This window comes from Larus michahellis, chromosome 1 (assembly GCF_964199755.1).
Source record: "Larus michahellis chromosome 1, bLarMic1.1, whole genome shotgun sequence".
Taxonomy (NCBI): domain Eukaryota; kingdom Metazoa; phylum Chordata; class Aves; order Charadriiformes; family Laridae; genus Larus; species Larus michahellis.
In genome coordinates, this window is record NC_133896.1 from 43860614 (window position 1) to 43883179 (window position 22566).

The following is a 22566-nucleotide window of genomic DNA, read 5'->3' on the forward strand; positions in this document are numbered from 1 at the left end:
TTTATTTCTGGTTACATCTGTACTGTTTGCTTTCAAATTCTCTCTTAATCTGTGGTTTCTCTCTTCTTACCTGCCAAATTCTGTCATCGCTTGGTCTTGGTTGTTTTTGCATTTTTGTCTAACTGCAGATAAACTGCTGTCCCTTGCCATTTAATACCACTTTCTGCTACTTCTGAGCTATGCACACAATCTAATCTGAGAGGCTTAGCCTATCATCATGGACTTTTATTTCCTTTACTTCCAGGAACTAATTAAATTATTCTTTTTTTACCCTCTCTGGAGCTTAGTGTCACAGTGCTGACCTTCTGGCAAGGTTTTCCTCTGCAAGGTTCTAACAATTAATTATGTTGTAGTCACTGTAGTCAGTGGTTTAACTAGATTACTTTGTTATGACTTGTGCCTGGAAACTCATACAAATCTGACACTCCCACTTTCACTGAAATATCAATTTTGTCCTCTTTGCTGTGCTACTGAATTGGATGCTTAAAACTTTTTTTTTCAAGTGCTAGGGCCTGATTTGAAGTCTTGCATGTAAATACAACAGAGCTTTGTGAAATAGCTGGATTTATCAAGAGGTGTTGAAGATCAGTCCTAGAGTCCGTCTCTTGGAGGTGTTCAAGGCCAGGCTGGATGAGGCTTTGAGCAGCCTGGTCTAGTGGGAGGTGTCCCTGCCCATGGCAGGGGGGCTGGAACTGGATGATCTTTCAGGTCCCTTCCAACCCGAACCAGTCTATGATTCTACAATTCTAGTCTGGTTTCTGTGTGTGTTTTACCATTCTTGAACTCTGCTATCATTTGACCAAAAATAACTATGTAGTTTCTTTGAACTAGTTTGGTTTGGCAGACAAACTAGTATTGTTTCTTGCAGCAAAGTTCCTTCATCTAGTGCATAGAGGAGTGCAGTGTGAAAATGAAAAAAAAACAAACCAACAAACTTAGAGAAAGAATTTTGCTTGGTTTTTGAAGTATTTCATCTTATAGTATGAGAAATTAGTGCAGAGATTGCCGTCTGTCTCCAGCTGGCAGTTGTTGGATAGGAATGACAGCGGGGATGGGAATGGATTCAGTATCTGTGCGGATGACTTCAAAGGCGCAATGAGAATGTTTTCTGCCACAATTCACAATCTCACTCTGTAAGATGGTCTGTTACTGCTTCTCGTGTTCGGCACCGTATGAGGGTACAGACCGATGACTCGGCTTATCTCACTGCTCCTTGCTATTTGTGGTGAAGTTCAACCAGCATAGCTTTGGCACAGATTGTTGAGCAACCATGCTACCTCTTTTTTTTCTGCCCAAATAGGTACTTTCTTGGGCCAGATTTGAACAGTGAACTGGGTAAGAATGCACTAGAGCGACCTGTTGAGGAGTAAGGATGAAAAACAGACATGGAGTCAAAAAGTTGCACAGTGAGAAAGCAGAGAAAAACTACGCAGACAAGGCTCACAGGGCTTGGGAGAGAAGGGAGGAAAGGCTGGAGGCTATAAGGCAGAGTATAAATACGCTTGAGGACCAGTTTGCAAAAGGCATTGAAGGAAATCCCCTGATGGCAAACCAGTAGGGCCAAGATATGATCACAAAAGAAGCACTAGGAGGAGACACTTTTCCATTATGACCCTCACTTTTGTGTTCACTGTGAAGGAACCAAGGGAGCATCTGGCAGTGGAGCTCTTCATTATGGAGCAGCCATCGAAATCAAAGTATTGGAAAGAAACAGAAGAAACTGAGAAAGTGAAAAATAAAAAATTGCCAAACCGAGTGGCAGTGACAAAGTAGCAGATGGAATTCAGTGTAGATAAATACGAAGTGACTTACATTGGGGAAAATTTTCTAAGGTAACAAGCTACCTAGACATACTTGAGCAGCGCAGAGTCTGTCAAACTAAAATGCTCCTGCAGAATGCCCATGCTGCTTCACAGGAAGAATACCAGGGAGCATAACGCAGAGGAATTAGTTTTGTCCGTATGCTGGCTCATTAGTCCAGCCTCCACTAGATTCCTTTTGGGAGTTCTCCTTTTGGGAACAAACTGCTTTCAGACAGAGGTTCCTCTGGTATCTCTGTATTCCTCCACAAGAGAGAGAGCTCACATAGTCTTCCAGACATAATCTGGCCTTGGGTATCCTGTGGCATGTCACATATTGTCATCTAGACAGTACCAAGTTCTCCGGGATACCCTGCATGGGCAGCTGGGCTGCCACCATCTTAGCTAGTGGGGGAGCGTCCTGGTTTCAGCTGGGATAACGTTCATTTTATTTCTAGTAGCTGCTATGTTTTGGATTTAGTATGAGAATAATGTTGATAACACACATTGTTTTAGTTGTTGCTGTGTAATGTTTCCATTAGTCAAGGACTTTTTCAGCTTCCCACAGCAGCTGAGAGGGAGTATAGACAGGACAAGCTGGCCAAAGGGATATTCCATGCCATAGACGTCATGCTCAGTATATAAATGGGGGCTGGCTGGGGGGCAGGAATCCGTGATTGCCGCTTGGGATGGGCTGGGCAACCAATCATCATGTGGTGAGAGCAACTTGCCTTGCATCACTTTATTTTGTATATTCTTTTACCCTCATCATCATTATTACTATGATTATCATCAACACCATCATCTTACATTACCGTTCTATTAAACTGTCTTTATCTCAACCCCTGAGGTTTTTCCCCCCTCAGAGCTGACAGGTTATCAAGTTGATGTGCCATCCAAAATACTGTCTGTCACCTTGGTAATGAAGCTGACGTACCTAGTCATAGGATAGAAATAACAACATAGGCTTAAGCTAAGATAAACTTATCTGAATAACACTACCTTTGTTGCTTTTTATATTTATGATACGTTTCCAGCGCCTACAGACTCTGTTCATTCTTCTTAAAGACAGCTTCCTCTGGCCATATCCACCTCCATACAGCTAACCCTCATTACAGTTTAAAACACTGTTAAACAGATTTTGGTCCGCACCAAAGACAATTAGGTTCCTGTCTTTATATCCCCAAATGTAAGCATGCAAATGAATAATTAGAAGATTAGAAACCAAATCCAGTGGTTACTGGCTTACTGTCAGTTCGTGTCTTGTTGGTACTGGTTCTAGTTCATAACCCTTCGGGGCTTTTTTTTTTTTTTTTAATTAACAGCCCTCTAGCTTTTATTTTGATTTGTTGAAGGACCAATACAAAGCCAGTAAAAATTAATTAGGTCTCTTGATTCTCCCCGTGTACCTCTTGCTTAAGCTGTTACGCTGCATCCTTTTGATCTACCCTTGTGCAGGTGATGAGCTGCACGTAGTAGAAAAGTGCAGCGGGCACAAAACTATGTCCCAAAAGAATCATAGTTCGGGCTGACGGGTCTCCTCAGAGAGCTGACTAAGAAACTTGGCCTTCACTGAAACGCAGTAGATGATGCGTGCAGAATTTAGTGTGATGGCTTTTTACAATGCTTTGTTTGAGCTATCCGTTCATTTGGCGATTATTTTTCTCCTGCACCACAGTATTCCTAGGGCCTACTGTGTTTCCTGTGACGGACCATAACGAAGTTGCCTTGTAAAAGGAATCGGGCAGATATTTCAGGAATTTAGTACTGGTTATTAGTAGCAATCATCTGGAAGTGTCCAAACCAAACACAAACAGCAATCAATCAATGGCTGTGACATATCAGGGAGTGTAGGCAGAGGAGGGGGAAGCACTTGGAAGAGTTCAGAGCCAGCGTGTATGAAACTAAACAGGCTACAAGGGGAGACAATAGCTTAAAGAACATAAAAAAAAGTAAAGCATACTTCCTATTGTTAAAATTATGTTGATATTCTATAATGTGAAACTATTTCAACGCTATATGGCCAGGCTATATAACATCTAGGATGAAGGCTTGGGACTGAATTTTTGTGTGAACAATTGGAACAAAATCTATGTGCCCACATTGTAATGATTTTTTAAAAACAAATGTGGACAATGCTTAAAAATGAATTTTGTGTTTTGCTCATACTACAAATTCTTCGCTGTTTCAAGGTGAAAACTGCTAAAGTATTTAAGACGACAAGGTTTAAAAATGTTTTGAAAAGAAGTTTTAACTTAAAAAGTTACTTGAACGACAAGCTGCGTGCTTTGTCCTGCCCACAAGCAAATCCACAGCCAATGCCCAGTTTATACTATTTAGTCCCAAATTAGGCATTAGGACCCACAAGGCATCCCCTTATGTGTTTGCTTTGTTGTTGGACACTCAAAAAGAGATGAAAGGAAACTGATGAAGAAACAGTGAATATCTGTTTGCCTGCAAACACCTCGATGGGTTGAAAACAAGGGAAGATGTGTAAGATCTTTCACCCTGAAACCTTTCAGAGGTATGGAGGAGAAAAATACGAAAAAATGGTGCTAATTCCCGAGGAGGGGAGTAACTGGATTAAGTGGGAACAGGTGACTTCTAGAGTGCTTAGTTTGTGGTAAAACCACCCCCTTGGATTAGAGAGAAATGAGAGTAGGCGGGAACTAAATGGCTGGGTACAGACATTCCTACCGAGTAAAGATTAGATTATCAGTGAAAAAAAAAGATCCAGTGGTCAGGAAAAGATTAATGGGGTGTTTGAAACCGTTAGGGATGCGGGCTTCTGAGGAGCTCGGGATAAGGCAGTGCGAGGAAAGGGGGAGTGGGAGGTGAGTAACAGAGGTGGAGGGAGAGCACGCAAAGTGTCGAGGCTGCTGAGTTGTGGAGAGAGGAATCGTGGGCAGTAGAGAAGTCAGTAGTCGGTACAACAGTAGAGCAATTAGCTCGGGAAGAAGTGACCAGTGGTTAGGTCTGAAGGGGGAGTGAAATGGGAGAGAGAAGCAGCCAATGAGCAGAAAATGGAAGAAGCAAGCAGAAGGATGGGAGATGGTCTAAGCAGGCAGAAATGGGCAGCAAGTACCAGAAGGACTGAATGAGGAGTGCTGGGAGCTGCATGTCCAAGGAGGGTCTTGGTGATGCGGGTGGCACACAGGAGCCACTGAGAAGGCTGACAGCTGAGATGAGCAGAAGACGGAGGAGAGCCTGTTCTCTCCAGCAGCTGTGGCATGTCCGTAAGCTTGTAGTGACTCGTTAGTAAAATATGAAGGGAGTTCTTGCACTCAGCGTCTGCCTGTAGCAATTCTGACTGCCACTCCCCAGACACGGGGAAATTCAGAGTGCTCAGGGCCCCAGGGGAAGTGGCTTCTGGGGTCTTTTGGTTATTGTGGCCATCACCCTGAATAACAGGGAATGTAATTAAACCTCAAAGCCCTCACTTGCGCAGAAAATAATTCTATACGGTGGCTTGGAAATCGGGCAGAACCCCATCCCTGCAGAGCTGAGGAGAAAAGGTTGAGGAGCCTGGAGAAGGATGTGAGTACGTGGTGTGCTGCACATGCTTGCGCGGCAATGAACAGGGAGGAGGGACTGAAGGGGGCAAAGAGGGCTACAAGGACCTCACAGCGCTCAAGGACCACAGAGCGCTCTGGTTGCAAAGCGAAGCAACGCGCTTATGTAGCGATCACATTGAAAGGGGGTTGAGCAAGAAGGAGTTAAGCAGTGTTTTGTCATTTCAGCCAAGTTGAGTGCCGCTGTGGACTGCTGGCGTGACAACTTCTGATATGGAGGGTTATTTTTTTTGCTTTTCCCCCTCTCTCAGCTGTAGCAGAGCTGTCCTGCAGTGCTTGGCGAGTGGCTGCTCCTCGTCTGTAGGTCTCTTGGCACAGAACGGGAGCGCTCACTGGGCAGTGGGTCCCTGTCTGCGCTCACCCATGGACCCTCTGGCCAGCCCTCCTCGGGTTACAGTTTCTGCTCCCCGACGGGATGGATTTCAGCTCACTAGCACACCAGGACCTCTCTCTGCCATTCCCAGGGTGTTAAATCATGCAGCTCCCTTTGCAGCCTTTCTGTAGGAGATATTTAAAAGGAGTCCTTGCCGCGTTCAGGCTAACGCAGCGCATCCCTTGCGTCTAAATTAATTTGTGATCGCGGGTCTCTGCCACCCTTCATCCGTCACACTACAACGGGCTTAACCCACAGCAGAGGCACAATTTCCTCGAGTCACTGTCGTCTGGAGCTGTTCCTACGTACTGTTGTCGGGGGAAAAACAATTAAAAAAAGGGGGAAAAGACACCGAGCGGGTCTCAGAGGCCGTGCCGTGCTGCCTGGCTCAGGGAAGCCCGGGAGGATCCCATGAGAAGCCCTGGAGAAGCTTGGGAGGAGCCCGGGAGGAGCCCAGGAGAAGCGAAGCCGTCTGGTGCCACCTCCCGGCCCAGCCGGCGGCCCTTCCCCGGGCGGCTGCTCCTCCGCCGGCTGGAAACCCACCTCGGGGTCGTTGTTCCTAGGCGGAAGCTGGTAAAATAATATTAGCGCTCAGTCCCTAAGTAACGTTGTTTCCGCCTCCCCCCACCCCCTTGTAATTTTAAACAGAGTCGCTCCTTTTATATGCACCGGACTAAAGAAGTATAATAAAAGCCCGTAGCGAAAGCTCTTATGTTCATAAGCACTGGCATTTTGTACAAAAGGGGGGCTGAGGAAGAGTTACTAGGCAATTTGCTTCACGTAATGCAGCACCTACAGCCATGGATTAAGTGGGAGGAAAGAACTTGGTGTAATTCGCTGCTTTTCATGCAGCTAAAAATAGAGGTGAGCTGATAACAGTTGGAGGATCACACCCATGGTATCAGCAGTTGACATAAAGATGGATTTTTATTTTTAAAGAAACTCACTTTTTCATTAAGTCTTCTTTCTGGGCAGTGACCAGACTGCGTAGCTAGATGTGTATTTTGTGTGAATTTTGTCTAAATGTGTATTTTATACAGCTGATATAATGAAGTCAACGGCCTTTTCTTTGGAAGGCTTGGGGTGCGGGTCCGGGTAACCACTCGCAGAGAGCAGCAGCTCTATTTTAGCTGTAACGTAGCAACTCCCTCACATCAGGCCTGTCCTTTTCTGAGGTAGAGACATATCATTAAAACCGGGGTCTATAATGTAGACACAAACAAGGGTAACAAGACTATTTTATGTTTTCTTTTGGTGGGAGATCATAGAATAGAATCATAGAATGGTTCGGGTTGGAAGGGATCTTGAAGATCATCTAGTTCCAGCCCCCCCACTAGACCAGGCTGCTCAGAGCCCCATCCAGCCTGGCCTTGAACACTTCCAGGGATGGGGCATCCACAGCTTCCCTGGGCAACCTGTTCCCTGACATGAGAGGGCAAGGGGGGGGGGTCACAGCAGCCAGCTGTGCTGGGGCCCCACCAGAGGCGGTGACAGAACAGCAAGACCTGGAGCAGCTTCTCCCCACGCTAGTTTGCTAAAAGAGGAATTCAGCCCAGTGAGTCTCTGCTCAAAGGACTCCATAATGGAACAGGTGAAGCGCAGAAAGATGGTACCAAGGGAATAAATAGCTTCTTCTCACCCACCTCCCTCCATGATTTTTTTTTTTTTCTCCAGCAAATAAAACGAAGGGAAAAGACCACACTGTAAGATGAATTGTGCTATTTTGGCTAACCACTTCTGCTAAGCTTTAATAGGTTTGCAAAACAGACATGCGGAACCCAAGCAAGCAGGGTGAAATAATTAGAGTTGGAATGCGGGGCTTTTGTCCCTGCTGTAATTATCCCTGGGCCAGATCAGAAACATTAGACATCCAACAGGTGATGTTTTTAGAGGAAAAAACCAAACAGTTCCTCCTTTCTCTAAAGGCTACATACTTTTCCTATCTAATCAGGAATACAAAATGGGGAGGTGCTGACACAAGCAGGAATAGCCGATGACTTCATCAGTGTGGCAGCAGCTCTCCCTTTACAGCGTGAGCAATTCACTGTAGCTTTGGGAGGTTTTGTGTGGTTTTTTAATTCCTTCTCCTATGCAGGAACCTGCAGTCACCTTTAGGACCGCTCTAGTCTGTCTTAATCTGTGCTGAGGCAGAGCACAATAACACTTGCTGTTACTCGCTCACGAACCCCAACTGCTGCTCTTGCAATCAAAACGAATATAAAGCAAATGAGTGCAGTCACCGGCATTTCTTACCCTTGTTATTAGTGGCTTTGACTTAAGAACTGGAGGAAGCTGAATCACTGTAGCGAAATGTTAACGTTGTGTACATAACCATGAACGGTGAGAACTTCTTCTGAAAAACTGAGGCAAATCGTTTCTTCTGTTGCGGGGCAGGCAGAGTGGCTGTTCCTATATGGGGAAAACCTGTCCTTTCCCAGGGCTGACCGGCAGAGCCTCAACAAAACTCTCCTAGGATTTAAACCAGGTGGGAAAGCAACCCTCTGCAACGCAGTTAACATTGTTCCTCCACCCTCTTTGCAAATTCTGTAATGTTTGTATAGCTGTCGAGTTTTTCTTTTTTTAAACTGTATATTATGTAGAGGCTTTTTCTCACATTTTGCTGTCACAGTCCTCTGGATTGTAGTTGGAAGTTAAATTTCATCTATAAAAGGTATCAACCTCTCAGTTGCACAGTGAAGGTGTCAGAATTATCTGCTGCCCACACTGTGTCGTGTCAGGTTAGAGAAGCTGAAGCTGCCACTCAAAGGGGAAAAGTGACTTTGGTGTAACTAGAAATGTGGCCGCCTACACCTTCCATACGGGACAGGCTTGAGGCCGCAGCTGCCAAGAGGCCTCCATGGCAGGCCTGGTGCTCTCTGGGGTGGCCCAGCTGGAGGTCCTGGGAGCCATGGCTGCACAGCATCACAGCGTGGCAGATTTGGCCACCTCCATTTATGCTTCTGCCACAAGACCACAAGCAACCCAAAGGAGACAAATAGGCGTGCGTTCCTTTCTGGAGGACCCGGTGTGCTACACGGGTGGCAAAGTCTCAAGATGTCCATAAAGGAACTGTAACGTGCCAGCTGTGGAGAGTCACGCCTTTTCCAGGATCATCCAGATCGAGTCAGTGTAATGATTATTTTCATAATCACAACTTCATTTAACAAGAAATTAATACCTCCTCTGAGCAGTAGTACAAGCCAGAAGGAAGGCATAATTCATACTATTGCTAACTTTGGACAATTTTTCTCTGTTCAGGCATTTGGATGCGATGGGGGCCTGATCTCTGACTTCTGGCCAGTTTTGGTCTGATGTGTTTGTTCTGATGCGTCCCCTACCTTTCAGGTGAATCGTTCATGTTCTGACATGGTGTTGCCTTTCCACGTCCGGCGTGGTGTCATGGTGGCATCCTTGCTCCTCGCCACCAGCTTTTCTTTGTGTAGATTCCCTGTCTACCGCCATATGGATGTTTTTGGCATTATGTGGTGCCCTCACTCTTGCCTATAAACCTCCTCAGGTTAAGGCAGCTGGCAGGGGTAGGAGCCATCTCCCATGGAGCCCATTTCTGTACGATAAAGGGGAAGGAAATAATTAAAATTTCTCCCTTGATGCACATCTCAAGCAGGTATCTTCAGCTGCCCCTGAGCATGCTTTTCTCTTCTATAAGATAACATGTAAATAGTCACTTTTTCTAAGAAGAAATGAGGGAATGCTTGTTCTGTGAGGACACATTTGCTCTTAGAAGACCATCAAATGGCCAGTGACCAGGAATATTGAGTAGGTGAGATTAATACCCATTGGTTTAACGTTCATCTGAGTGCAAGCCGAAGTTCAGCATGGAAGGCATTTCTACAGGAGAGAAACACCAAGACTCATGTTTTGTACTCGGTGCTGAGCGAAAACAAATGCACCAACCTGCAGAGTATGAATTGTAACTGCTCTTTTTGGAAGCCGGCAAGGAAATAGCGGATGTGTGAAAATGGTAGGTCAGAGGAACTGGGGAGGTCCAGAAGGAATTGTTTATGATGAGGGAGATGAGGTGGGGAAAAAAAATGAAGTTCCAGCTCCAGTCTTTTCTCCACCGCTACCGTGTGGAGCCATTAAGTCAGCCCGTCCTTCCACAGCCACACTGCCCCCTCCCTCCCTGCCCTCTGCTGCCCGGCTGCCGTCCCACCTGCCATCGCTCCTCCGCCCCGGCTTCTGGCTTCCCTCCCGGCTGGGGCTGGACAAGCCCCTTCCCTCTCGTCTCTCCAGCACCAGCTACTTCCATGCCTCTGTGTGTATTTGATGTTAATTCTGGGATATAAAGATCCTTTTCTACACGGGGACAAGTCCCCTGAAAATCTCAGTTGCTCTTTTGAATGACCGTTTAAGCCATGAGTTGCTTAAGGAAGCCTGCCAGAGCCGGCAGCCAGCAATAATGTGTCCTCCACTACCCATTTTGTCTCTGTGGGAGCCGGATTTTCTGGGGATGCGTTTGATCTGCAAGACGATCAGTACAATACGATGGTGACACAAGTTTAGCAATTGCTTTGTGAGATTCAGTTAATATCACGTAAAAAATGGTTCTCAGATTCTGCACACAGACAGGTTTATGTAAAATATATAAACATTTGTCCAAGTTGTTACAGATTGCATAAATATGGCATTTTTACTGTTGCATTTACAGATGTGCATGTACAATGATGTGCAAATAATCACAATTTGATTACAATCTTTGAAAGGTACTTGAACTTTGCATCCAAGTAACGCAATGAATGAAAAATGCCCACCAAAGAATTTAAATAGCAAACTTATAACATGGTTTAAAGTCATAACAAATTTCAATGTCTTCTCAGTAAAACTTTCACACATTTAAAATAGTTTGTATTCATTTTATTTGTATATGTCAAAATACAATTTTTTTTTTCCAAAATAGTGGGTTTTGCAACTAGTTTCATGCAGATACAAGGTCTGCTCAGTACTACCAATAAAATCAATATAGCACAGTAGCCATTCATTTTTTTTAGATATAAAGAATAAATAACCTAAATATAAAACACTAAAATATTAGAAACACGTATTTAATCATTCACAGGCACCCAAACTTTACCAAATATAATCCAGAATATGCCTAACTGTCTTGTAACAGAACTCAATACGTTGCAGCCATTCAATTCTTTATGTTAGCGTAAGACAATGGAAGTCCCTATGGTTCAGACCCACCTCTCATACAGAGCAATTACAATAAGATATCTCCAACTATCCGTGTACCTTTAAAATCAAGAATCCTGAGCTTGGTAGTAAGAGCATAACCTTACATCTTCAAAAAACCAATCAACAGAGAGAGGACATCATGTCTTCCTTACCAAAACATATCCCACCCCGGTAAAACTAACCCCCCCCTCCCCCCCAAGTAGGCAGTAGAACACAATGACCTTTTTAAATGAAGGGGTACAAATTCACATTTAATATAGTATACAATATAATCAATAATACAATAGCTACTACAAGCTTTACAATGTACAATTTGTTTTAATGGCTGATCCGTTCAGTGGTTTTAGGCAATAAACTATGTGCCAATAGGATGTCGTATTTTGAATGGTTTAGTGAAAATATAAAAGCTGTTTCTAACAAAAGCGATTTTCACCGAAGTACTTTTGTTGTTTTTAAAGGCCACTGAAATGTATAAAATGGTCTGACGCGGTGGTGGTATCAAACTGGATGCCTTCTCGCATGGCAACAACAGTGCATATAAACATTAATGTGAGTGTAACGGGTTATGTTTTTCAAATGATTTAGTACGTTACTTTGGCTAGCACAACAGTTTTGGACAGCACTCAGATAAATACAGGTATGTGAAATGTAGTGAAGCAGTTATAGTTATGCGATTTTTTATTATGGTGAACACTATCAAATGAAAAAAAAAATGGGAGGAAAAGATAATAAAGTATTTTATATAGTTTAGACTTTTTGTAAAGATAGGGCTCCATACAATGTACAATGTCTAAATTCTTTATACCATAAAAATTAATGAATTTTGTTAAACACACTATTCTGGAGTAGCCTAATTTGCATTAACAGACATTTGCAATAGGGAAATATATTCAAGCATGCCACGTGGTGGTCTGAAAAATCAAACCAGTACACATTTATATATACAGCATCACTCAGTACCTGCTCAAATGAATGTGACGATTACAGGATCTAACATCTTTCACTACAAACTTCTTTTTTTTTTTATTTTTTAAAGTGACCAATAAAGGCAGAAAACAGGACTCTTAAAATATTTCTAGTTTCAACTGACTTTTAAAGCATTTTGTATAGGAAATAAATGCATATTGCACAAACAGTGAAAGCAAATGTTCCACCAAACATCTCTGTTCCAGGTGGTCGGACAATACAACTCTAGGTAGCTACACAAATATGTAATTTAAAAGGGTGTGTGGTCTCTGCAAATGGTAAAGCTGTGAAAACACTGTACAAGAAAAATCTGGTACATGAATAATTAGAAGGGAAAAAAAAAATCCAAACTTAAGATTAAAAGAAAAACTGAGTATAGAAAAAAAACTGGGAATTGTGGCACAACAAAAACATTATTGAGTAACTGTCTTCTGTGAGAGCTGAAAGCTTTTGTTGATGTAAAAGTGTTTATGTACAACTAAGGCTTACTGGTTAAATATCTGAGGCGTATCTGGCCTTGAACACTTTCCTTATTATGCTGTAGCTGTAAACAAGATTTCTCAGTCATTTTATCTTCTCAGCAGCTGCATTTTAACAGAAACAATGATCTTGATACAAAAAAACACACAGGTAAGAGGGCGTTTGGCAGGATATCTGAAAATGACAGTCTCCAAAGGATCTTCCCACACTTCCAGTGACTGCCACAGTATGGTCCACTGGAGTTACTAGTGATGTGCAATACCGTTATTTGCTGCTGTAGTAAACCCTTTATTTGGAAAGTTTGCTTATAACTCTGATCAAGGCCCCATTTTCATCTTTTAGCCTCTGGTTGTCTGCCTTCAGGTCTGGTAGCATCTATGAAAAACAAAACACGACGGTTATTTGCTGTTACGTCCCAAGCAAAAGCAGCAAGACTAGACAAGCACTGGGGATAAAAATCTTTATTCAGCTTAAGCATCTTGGCAGTTCTCCCCCTTCATACCAGCCGTTCAGAGAAACCTCACCTTTTAGCCCGATACAGTTCAGAGGTACAGATTAGGAGTTCTCGTTTGCTTGGACTAGATGCACTAAAACTCGGTGGTGCAGATGACAAGCCTCTAACAAAAGCATTTATAACAGCATGAGGAAAGTAATTAAATGCTTCAAATTTCAGTGCAAAACAAAGAAATGTTAATTGCCGGCAATTTAAAGAGGTTTGTCTACACTGCACTTGCAGAGCTTCAAAAAAAACATGCTGTGGCTAAGCAGATCTACCACCGTGCTCCTGGATGACTTCATCCCGATCAGAGACAGTGTGATTCAGCTCGTTAGCTCATAGCATTAATCTTCCCGCCGCTTCCAAACTCGTGTTGGAGCACACATCCTATAATTTGAGATCATCGCCCTGAATAGCACAGTTCACACAAGATCAGATCATTGAAAGAGATCACCGAAACGCCAGGCTGCACACTCAGGCAGACACGTTAGGAGATGGCAAGTTAAGGTTGCCACAGGAGATGGGTGACACGCAAGCACAAAAGCTGGAAGGCAGAAGCCAAGTGAGGTGAGGTTTGGACAGGATCAGACAGGAAAGGAGGAGACGTCAGTGCACAGGGGTTTGTGCTGGGAGAATAGAACTTGTCAGAGAAACCAGAAGTAATCTCAGCAGTTCTCCATATCTATTTTCACACACTGATAACAAACCGCCCGTAATACTCATGGCTAAATTAGGCGTATGGTTTCGAGCAGCAGGTTTACACAGGAGGTAGCAGCCTACTCCCGCAGAGCAGTTATTCAGTAACCTCAGGTGCAAAGTGCACACAAGAGGCCTAAGTCCAGCTGGTCACCTATGTAACTGCTGCTACATCATTTTTCATGATGTAATTTCTCTGCCACTAGTTTTGTTTTCATTGTACTCAAACAAAATTATGCATTCATACATTCAGAAAATTATAATGGAAGAGAAAGAACTGAGAAGTTTAAAAATGCAGGGTTAATTAACTGCGCATTATACTAGAGGCTTCATTTAGCCATTGCCTCCAGAGGAGTTCTGTTCACACTCACTTCACCCAACAGCAGCCCCTCTCACAGCTTAAAACGCGATGGTGCACCGAAGGTAACTGAGGTTATAGGATCTCTAGTTCGTTTACCTGCCCATGTCAGAGTATGTGAAACGAAGATGACAGGAGACTGTGAGAGGAAAAAAGGTGGTCTCCACAGTTAGAGTAAGTAACAATCATTCTGCTAACCTGGATTCCAGCTCTGGTCCATGGTGGAGCTTACGGCAAGCCACCTAACCCGAGCTCTTCACAGAGTCAGAGGGAAGCTTCCATTACAGATAGTCAAGTGAGAGCTGCGCTCTCAACAGAGAGTGCTGTAAAATGCTGATTATTTTCAAAAACCATGTCAAGGTGTTTGAAATTGGGCAACACACGTAATCATTTGGCAATTTTCAAGTATTATCTGTGTTAAGTTTTCTAAGCCGTGAAAAACAACTACTGTTGTCTGCGATACACGTGCTAGGGGTCATACCCAGATAACAGGCGTGTGTACCATGCGTCTGTGCACACACCTGTAATATCAGGATAAGCCTGGGGTTGTTCTATGACATGTTCCTGCAAACAATGAAACGGCCATTTGTTCAGGCAAAAGCAACTAACATCTTTCCTTCCTCGTTTTTGTTCTGTTACAGACTTCATACCAAAGATCCCGGGTGAAACCACAACAGCCTTCTCCTAACTGTGCACAAGGAAGCAAGGAAGTCTGGTTTTGTTCTTGTTAATTGGGCATCTCAAGAGGTATTGCCATGTATGCCTTCCAATGAAAGCTCTAAGTGACCTTCACAGTCCTCTTTCAACTCATTGACTAGGGACCTGCAGCCAATAATGCTTAATTACAAACAGGCAGACCCACCGACTGGTATATTTTCTGGTGAACTATTTTAAGAAAAAAGCCGCTGTTCAAATTAAGAGCTTTAATATAATCCAGTACCATTACATGTCTGCAAATCTCTGTCAATAGATTGTAAATCCTGATTAAACTAACAGGTAGAACGTATATTAAGAAAGTATTTTCTCTTTTTTGTAAGTGTGCTAAAGAATAAGGGAAGACTGGTAGGAGACAAAAGCAGTTATGAGTAACAGGAGATTGATCAGGAAGGATAAGCTCAAGTAATCTAAAATACTTATGCTTCCCATCTATACTAATCCCCACATGCTTTAAACCTAGCCAAAGACATTTATACAATTTTCTTGGAGCAGTGCATTCCTATGGTACTCCAACTTCTCATGAGGTGACACCACACACCTTTCACGTGTGGAGGCAGGAAGAAAAAGCTTTGCAGTAAATCTAGTAAAATTACAGTTACATATGGCACTTGACGCTTTCAATTCCAATTTGCTTCTCACTGAAATAGCAAAGTATCTTCCTGTGATGAGATTCTTGAATAAGATTACAGATGCATTATTTTGCCTGTCTGTATTACACGACTAGCTAGTAACTTTGCAGTGCTGTAGTTATGCAAATAATTATTCAATAATCACTTGATATATGGGGAGCCAACTCAAATCTGTACAGTGATAATAATGTCCGTGTTTGCTGGAGGATTTAACAGCTTTGTAAGTTAAGATTACAAAAAGCTCAAGAACTGTTAAGGTACCTGTTCAGGCTAATCAGGCACACTGCTATGGTTAAGCTACCGTCATAACGTCAAGCCTCCCTGCTGTGCTTCCATTGCTTTTCTCTGGCTAGCCTAGCTCCTCCAGCTCCAGTGATCTTCTGTTGAAAACTCCCCCTACAAAAAGCAATACTGAATAGTTTTCTGTGGGTTAACACCCTGAACTGGCTTACCATGGTTAAAGGAATGCCAGTGCTAGCAAAAAAAGACGGTACGGACGTGTGGCTGCGGACAGCAGTCATTAGATACGCTCAGCTGTGTTGAAACCCCCCCATTGTCAGCAGAAGCTGCCGTAGGACGGGCTGCCCGAAAGGGACGGCTCTTCCTTCGCAGGCAGCAGCATCCTCCTGGGATTCAACAACCCTGGGGTGAGATGGATATCAAGTAATGTCACAAATAAAGGGATTTGTTTTCAGCCAGGTCAGTGAGCTGACTTGACTCGCTCAGCAAGGGTTAACACAAGAGAAGAGTTGAGGAATGTGGGGCCTGGACCAGGAACAACCTTTCTATCCACATCCTATTGTTAGACCAACTCCAGGAAGACACAAAGCCAAAGGATAAACCTTCTCTTTATTTCATGCCTCTTAGTGGGGGAAAACCTGACATTGGACTTTGTGAGCAGAATGAAAAAATGTACGCTTATTGCCTTGCTTCTAAGCGGGAAGGGGGGTAGGCAAAGGGAAGCAATTTAGCAAAAGTCACTCTGCAGAAGGAAATATTTTTTTTCCACCTAAAGATCTTAAAAGCCCACTGCAACCTCCGCCCCATACAGTTGTTATATAACAGGAGGAAGATTTAGTGTGGAACGAAACCACATTTTGTTCCTCCTAGAAGTTTTGAACCTTCACTGGGTTTCACAGCTCTGCAGTAACACTAAGGACAATGAACCGGCATTTTTTTCCAAGACGAAACTCAAACCAGTTCATACCTTTAACAGAAGGGGACTGAACCAGATGACCTAATAAGTATGAACCAATCTGACACACTAGGCAGGTTTTTTTGTGTCTGTGTTTGTACAGTCCTTGCACGATAGGATTCCAGTCCACGACTGGAATGCCTGCATATATAGCAATATAAATCAACAGCCTTAACTCGGTGCTGAAACTGGCTATTTTAAGCTGTCTAGATAAAAATAAGTATTGGCCAGAACCACAGGGGAAGTTAATATGTGAAAATATTAATCGACTCGAAATTCCAATACATTTCGGAAAGAAAAGACTTCGGTCCCCTCTAAACACTAAACCACAGAAATGTAAGAAATAAAAGTTGCTAATGCAACTGGTCAGGAATGCACAGTACTGAAACCACTTCTCAAACATTCTTTAGTTGAGCCTAGATTTGTATCAATTCTATGCACTTCAATTATACTGCAGTAAGAAAGCTCAACTCTTAATTTCTTTCTTTCTTTTTTTTTTTTTGAAAACTAGAGGCAAATCTATTTGAGCATTTACTCAAACATCAAAACAAGGGAGTGACTTCAGCGTATCCTAGTGGGAACTCGAATCCTTTCTCGTTTGTTGCCACGGTTTTAACATGTCAAAGGTCTCCTGGATCACTGCCAATTTATCTTCAAGTTAGGGAGGACAAGCTTCAGTGCTAGTACGGACGATTTCACACCATACCAACACATCTGCCACACCTGTAGTCGGTACAGCGGACACCATGCTTTAGCCACACTTCCATAACCGAGCAGCAGTAAGTCAGTTTCTGGCACACAAGCGTTAATAGTAAAATTCTACCCAAGCACAAACCAAATGTCAACACCTGCCTGGCTACACAAAGGAGAAGGAAGAAATTACAAGTCCACAGAGCGCAGTTGCCTACAGGACCCTGACAGCTTGGCAACCACTCGGGTCAAGGCCCTATTCTCAGTCACCAGTCGCTCATTTATGTGTCTCAAAGATTGAATCTGCTTTATTTGTTGCAGGTTCTGCAGGAATCAAAGAAACAGGAGTGAAAACAAGAAAAAAACCCATGTATATTATGTTTAGAAGACCTGGAGATGAGCAGAATTGAAAGAAAACTTAGAAGAGAGAGTCCTGTTTAAAGTAGATAAGTCGCTGTGAAAGGAAAGTATCAAACAAGTGGCACATTCTTGAAAAGCAATCTAAGAACCAGCAGTGATTAGTCACAGCTTTGCAAAACAGTTCAGGATACATTAACAATGAGAGCTATTCCTGGAATTCTTTACTTAACATCCTAATTGCACAAACTGAATCTCCTATTCAAAAGTCAGTACATAATGACACATTTAACATATACTTGTACACGGCCGTGCAACGAATGATAGGAAGAGTATTTAATCTTTAATTCAAAACTTTCACGTATTGCTTATTGAAAATAAGCTTTTGGAAAAAAGGCAATATATTTGCATTCTCTTATTTTTCTCGGAAGCCCAGCCTTCCCTAACAGTAATTTACAGGTTGATGATAGAAGCTCACATCCTGTCTTCCACTCTTAGACCCAGTTATTTTCCTATACCAGTTTGCTTTCTACATATTTCACTTCTAAAGACCCCTCAAGGAACCACAGACAGTGTGTCTTCCCTTACAGCAAACTATCTTGGCCTGAATCCAAGGGAGCTGGAGGCATCGTGGTTGCCTTCTGCCTACGTCTGCCTGTCAGCTTCGATTACTTCAACAAAACTTCGTGCATGTATTTTAATGAAAAGTATTTGAAAGTTAATACCGTTTCCAAGCACCAGAGGGAGCTCAAAAATGAGCTTGAAAGGAAATTTTTTCTTAATCAATGACAACTATCAAATATCAAAACAGTGCTACTTCCTTAAAATTTTGGAAATTTTCTATTTCATCATGTTCCAATAGTTCTCTAGACGTACTTTAGTTCTATCAGTTTGGTTGGCCCTTTCCAACATTACATCCAAGGACATAATACCACACAAACCTGCCAAAGTTCTCACCCTTCTTAATCATATCAGAGGATTTAACATCGATAAACCAGGAAATAAGAAAAGTGGTACCATGACTGGTTAAAAAAAAAAGGCCAGAAATGTATTAAAAAAAGTATTTTCCTTCTAGGATTCAGTTTATACATAGTTGAAAAAAAGCGGAAATTGGTGCCTGTGGTAAACGGTACTTATTTGTCAATGTCTGAAATCTATCCACTGCTTTTGATTAACTAAAACCTGACTATTATTCACTCTACACAAACGAAAGTTTTGATACTGGTAACATGCTGTCTAATACATAGCTACAAGCTACATGACATGAGGGATTTTGAAAAGCAGCTATAACTTAGTTATTTTCTAATGAAATTAGAGAGACCAGTAAAACTGCCAGACTACATGTTGCCCTGACAGTCATACACTTTGTTATTAATAGTTTAATGTGTAGTAGTTTACTTACTTTCAGTTCCTCTTCCATTTCAGATATCCTTCTTTCTAGAGCTCTTCTTTCCTAAATCAGAAGACGTGTGTTAACACTGAACGATACTGTTTTTAAAAAATTACTGCTTGCAAATACTGTGGTAACAGTGAAATACTTCAAGTTTCAAAGATCATACAACCAAAAGCATAGTGTGGACAGAAAACTTGTGATGGCAGTGATATATAGAAATTTTGTCAATATGGAATTCTAATATCTGAGGAGGAAGAGATATAGAAATTTACATCAAGTCCTACAAAATACAGCCCTTCCTTTACACAAATTTAGACAGGTCGTAAATACCATTTGTTCAGATTTATTTTTCACAAGCTAAGCTTCCATAATAGCTTAATATACAAGAAATGCAGAAAATCATCAGAAGCAAACAAGAATGTTAAAAAAGAAACAAGCACAAAAGTGTAAGCTTTCATAGACAAGCAAAGGTAGCTGAAACATGTGTCTCAGCTCAGTGGGATCTGTCCTCACTATAAACTGCAACGTAGCGTAGATACCCCCAGATTTACATCAAAGGAGTTCAGCTGACTACCAAAGAAATACAGCTACGTAAGACCACCTGCCTCTTGAGCAAATGCTTCTTGAATATTTTCTGCGTTTCTAGTATAGTTTTCTTTTCTTTTTTTTTCTTTTTCCTTTTTACCTGAGAAGCAGGAGAAATTATCCTTTGTAGAGAACTTCAGGTTGTTGAGACTACACTGACTACCCAAGCTAGCTTACTGAAAGTTAGCTTAGAGTTTTCTAGACTATGCTGCAGTCTGCAGTGCAGACACACGACCGTATTTCTAAATGACGTTATTTTGCTTAAACCTAATTTTCGACACATCTGACAGATGAATAGCTAATGCAAGAGACTTCAGGGGTTTATAGCTTGATTGCTTGCTTTCCTGCGTCAGACAATGCAGTGTATCTCATTTAAAAGCAGCTGCGGGTATCAGAACTCTACATTCAGATTTTTCCAAAGTGTGAAAGGCAAAAGCAACAGATTATTGCGAAGTGGACATATGCATCTGCATACAACGGTGTTACGCAAACAGCAAGCAGCATTGACTGAGGTGTGTAAAACTTTGGTTAGATCATACCGCCCAGTAGATACTGACTCTTGCCGGTCACCTTTCAGATATAAATCATTTGAATTTAGTTTAATCATAGTGCAGTTATATCCCAACATTTTCCCATTTTAGCAAATAACTTTAAAGGTTTATCAAAATAATAGATTACTGCAGTTGTTAGTACTTAATGTACTTAATTCCTTTGAGTTACGACTTTTCCCATAACGATACTGACTGACAGTAATGGGCATAGTAAGTAGCAGCGCGTTGACTGCAGTAAGCAAGTGACTAACAAAAAACCCACCCCGTCTTACATTACTTAGAACTGTACCAGTTACCTACTGGCTTTGCAGAATAACATATATTATCAGTGCCCTTACGTTAATCAATATTTGACAATTCCTGTGATTACCAAGAGATGAATGATCAAATAAATCTAAAAATCTCAGATGGTTAAAAATCATTAGCCTTTTGATGCATTTGCTTAACTAGCATGTTGAGCTTGTCCAAGAACAACTATTAGCAATAAAAGCCAACTAAATAAAATCCTTATTTCGTTAACTTTGTATACTTCACATTATATAAAAGAAACATTTAAATGGACTGGCCTAGATAAAAGATTTATTGTAAAAACGTCTTGTTCTGATTAGATGAAGCTATGCTTCTCTTTTTCCTGAACTGCTTGCTCTTTTTCAGGAGCTGGCTTGAGGAATGCCAACAAAATAACACGCTGCAGTTTTACTGGGAAGGTTTGCCAGTATTATCTGATTAGTCCCTGGACTCAAAGAAAGGGTTTGCAATTTACGCAGTCTAAAATTTTATGATACACTTCAACAAATCTATAAGGTACGCCAACGAACATTTGTAACCCTCAAAATGAAAAAAAATACACGCTAGTCTCTCAGCTTATAAAATACAAAAGCTCATTTGTATTTATCAGAGCAACTAGCAACCACAGTCTTGGTGCAGCGAAATTGAGGTACGAGAATATACACAGGTTAATAACTGACCCCAAGGTTATAAAAATATTAAAAAGTAAAACCAGATGTATATGCCTACATATATTTGTATATCCAGTAATACCAAAAAAATGTAACTGTCCACAACCCAAATTCCCAGACAATGAATTCTAAATTTGGGGGAAACTGGTTAAAGTTAACTACAACTCTGAATTCCGATCCAGACCGAAACCTGGCAGTTTGAGTTTTATTATCACGTCATATCAAATTCTGCAAAGGACTTTTAGCGTACTTTTCAGAGTGACAGGTCGTTAATGAAACCCTTATTTTTGCCTGTGTATTGCTAGGACCTTGCATCTGTGATCTGATCTGCATCTCCATCGCCATGGAAATAGCCCCTTTCTGGTAAGCAGTTCTCAAATGAACAATCTGGACAATGCATCACCACATCACATCACGGAAACCCACTTCTGAAGGCTGAGTTCAAATAAAATTCAAAGCCAGTATTTTCTAAATTTTATTCCTGTGCCATTCTAGGTTTAATAAACGTTCCCATCTTCTTTACTGAAAAGGCATGTTTCAGCTTGAAAATGTCATAGTTCAATGATGCCTTCAGTTTTTTCTCTACCAGCCTTTTATTTCTTCCAATTTATTCTCACCACTTTACTTTTCCCCTCCCCTTTTCTCTATGTAATTTATATAAACACCTTATGTTTTATATTTTATTTTAGTTAAGTCATGTACTTGGAAAAGTATACTTACAAAAGCTCTACAATTTGTTTCTACTTTTTACATTTATATTGTCACACTACATTAAAAAGGTGTCCCTAAAATTATTCTTAAAGATCGCCAATCTGAACTGAATTTGGTAAGCTTATTTCTGGAGATCAGCTATTGATGACTAGCAGCTGAGAACGCTGCTTCAGTCACTTTCAAAGTGCAAGTAACTCCAGATTTTAACAACAACAAGGAAAGTCCAATCACAAATAAATTCCTGTTTTAAATTCTTGTCTGAAAATAAGTTTAAAATTATAAAATACAAGGAACACCTCCTAAATCTTGTGTAAATTATGTTTCAGCTATACAGCATTATCACTAATTTTATTTTTTTTACCTGCTAGCTTTAGTACTAATACATTTAGGAAAAGTAACATTTCTGAAAGGCATTTTGCAGTTGGACTAGATGATCATTGTAGATCTCTTCCAACTGAAACAGTCTATGCTATGCTACGCTACGCTATTCTATTTGCTGTTGGGCTACATGTCTTTACAGAAAAAAACTGCAAGAATTTCTACTACGGCCAATTGTCTTAACGCAATGGCCTATTCTGGGAAAAAGCAAAGCTGTAATTTAAAATTGAAATAATGTCTAGCTATGCAGCACTGAATGCTCTGCAATATGGAACCTATATAGTAATGGACACAGATAAAGCTATGAAATAATTAAATGTCCACTTGTGTGGCCATGATAGCAAGCAAGAAACCAATCAAAGCTGCTGATGAAACTCTTCTACTGATGAAATCACTGTCTACAGCAAGATGCCAAAAAATCAAGGAGAAATAGGTGCTAAAAGGCCACTGCAATTATCTGAAGAG

At 41.6% G+C, this 22566-nt stretch overlaps 1 protein-coding gene across 8 annotated transcripts in view; it reads right to left on the reverse strand.

Moving 5' to 3' along the window:
• Positions 1-10604: 10604 nt before the first annotated feature.
• The window catches only part of PPP1R12A (protein phosphatase 1 regulatory subunit 12A), a 123606-nt gene continuing 111644 nt past the window's right edge, over positions 10605-22566 (reverse strand). For 4 of the 8 annotated variants that reach the window (XM_074574004.1, XM_074574037.1, XM_074574021.1 and 1 more), the window contains 3 exons: positions 18927-18977; positions 17330-17491; positions 10605-12761 (listed from right to left, as the gene is read on the reverse strand). In XM_074574004.1, coding sequence (XP_074430105.1) covers positions 17357-17491; positions 18927-18977 — 186 coding nt within the window. In that variant the 3' untranslated portion in view covers positions 10605-12761; positions 17330-17356. The remainder of the gene's footprint in view (positions 12762-17329; positions 17492-18926; positions 18978-22566) is intronic. The other 4 variants (XM_074574013.1, XM_074574046.1, XM_074574029.1 and 1 more) reach the window with 1 other exon arrangement.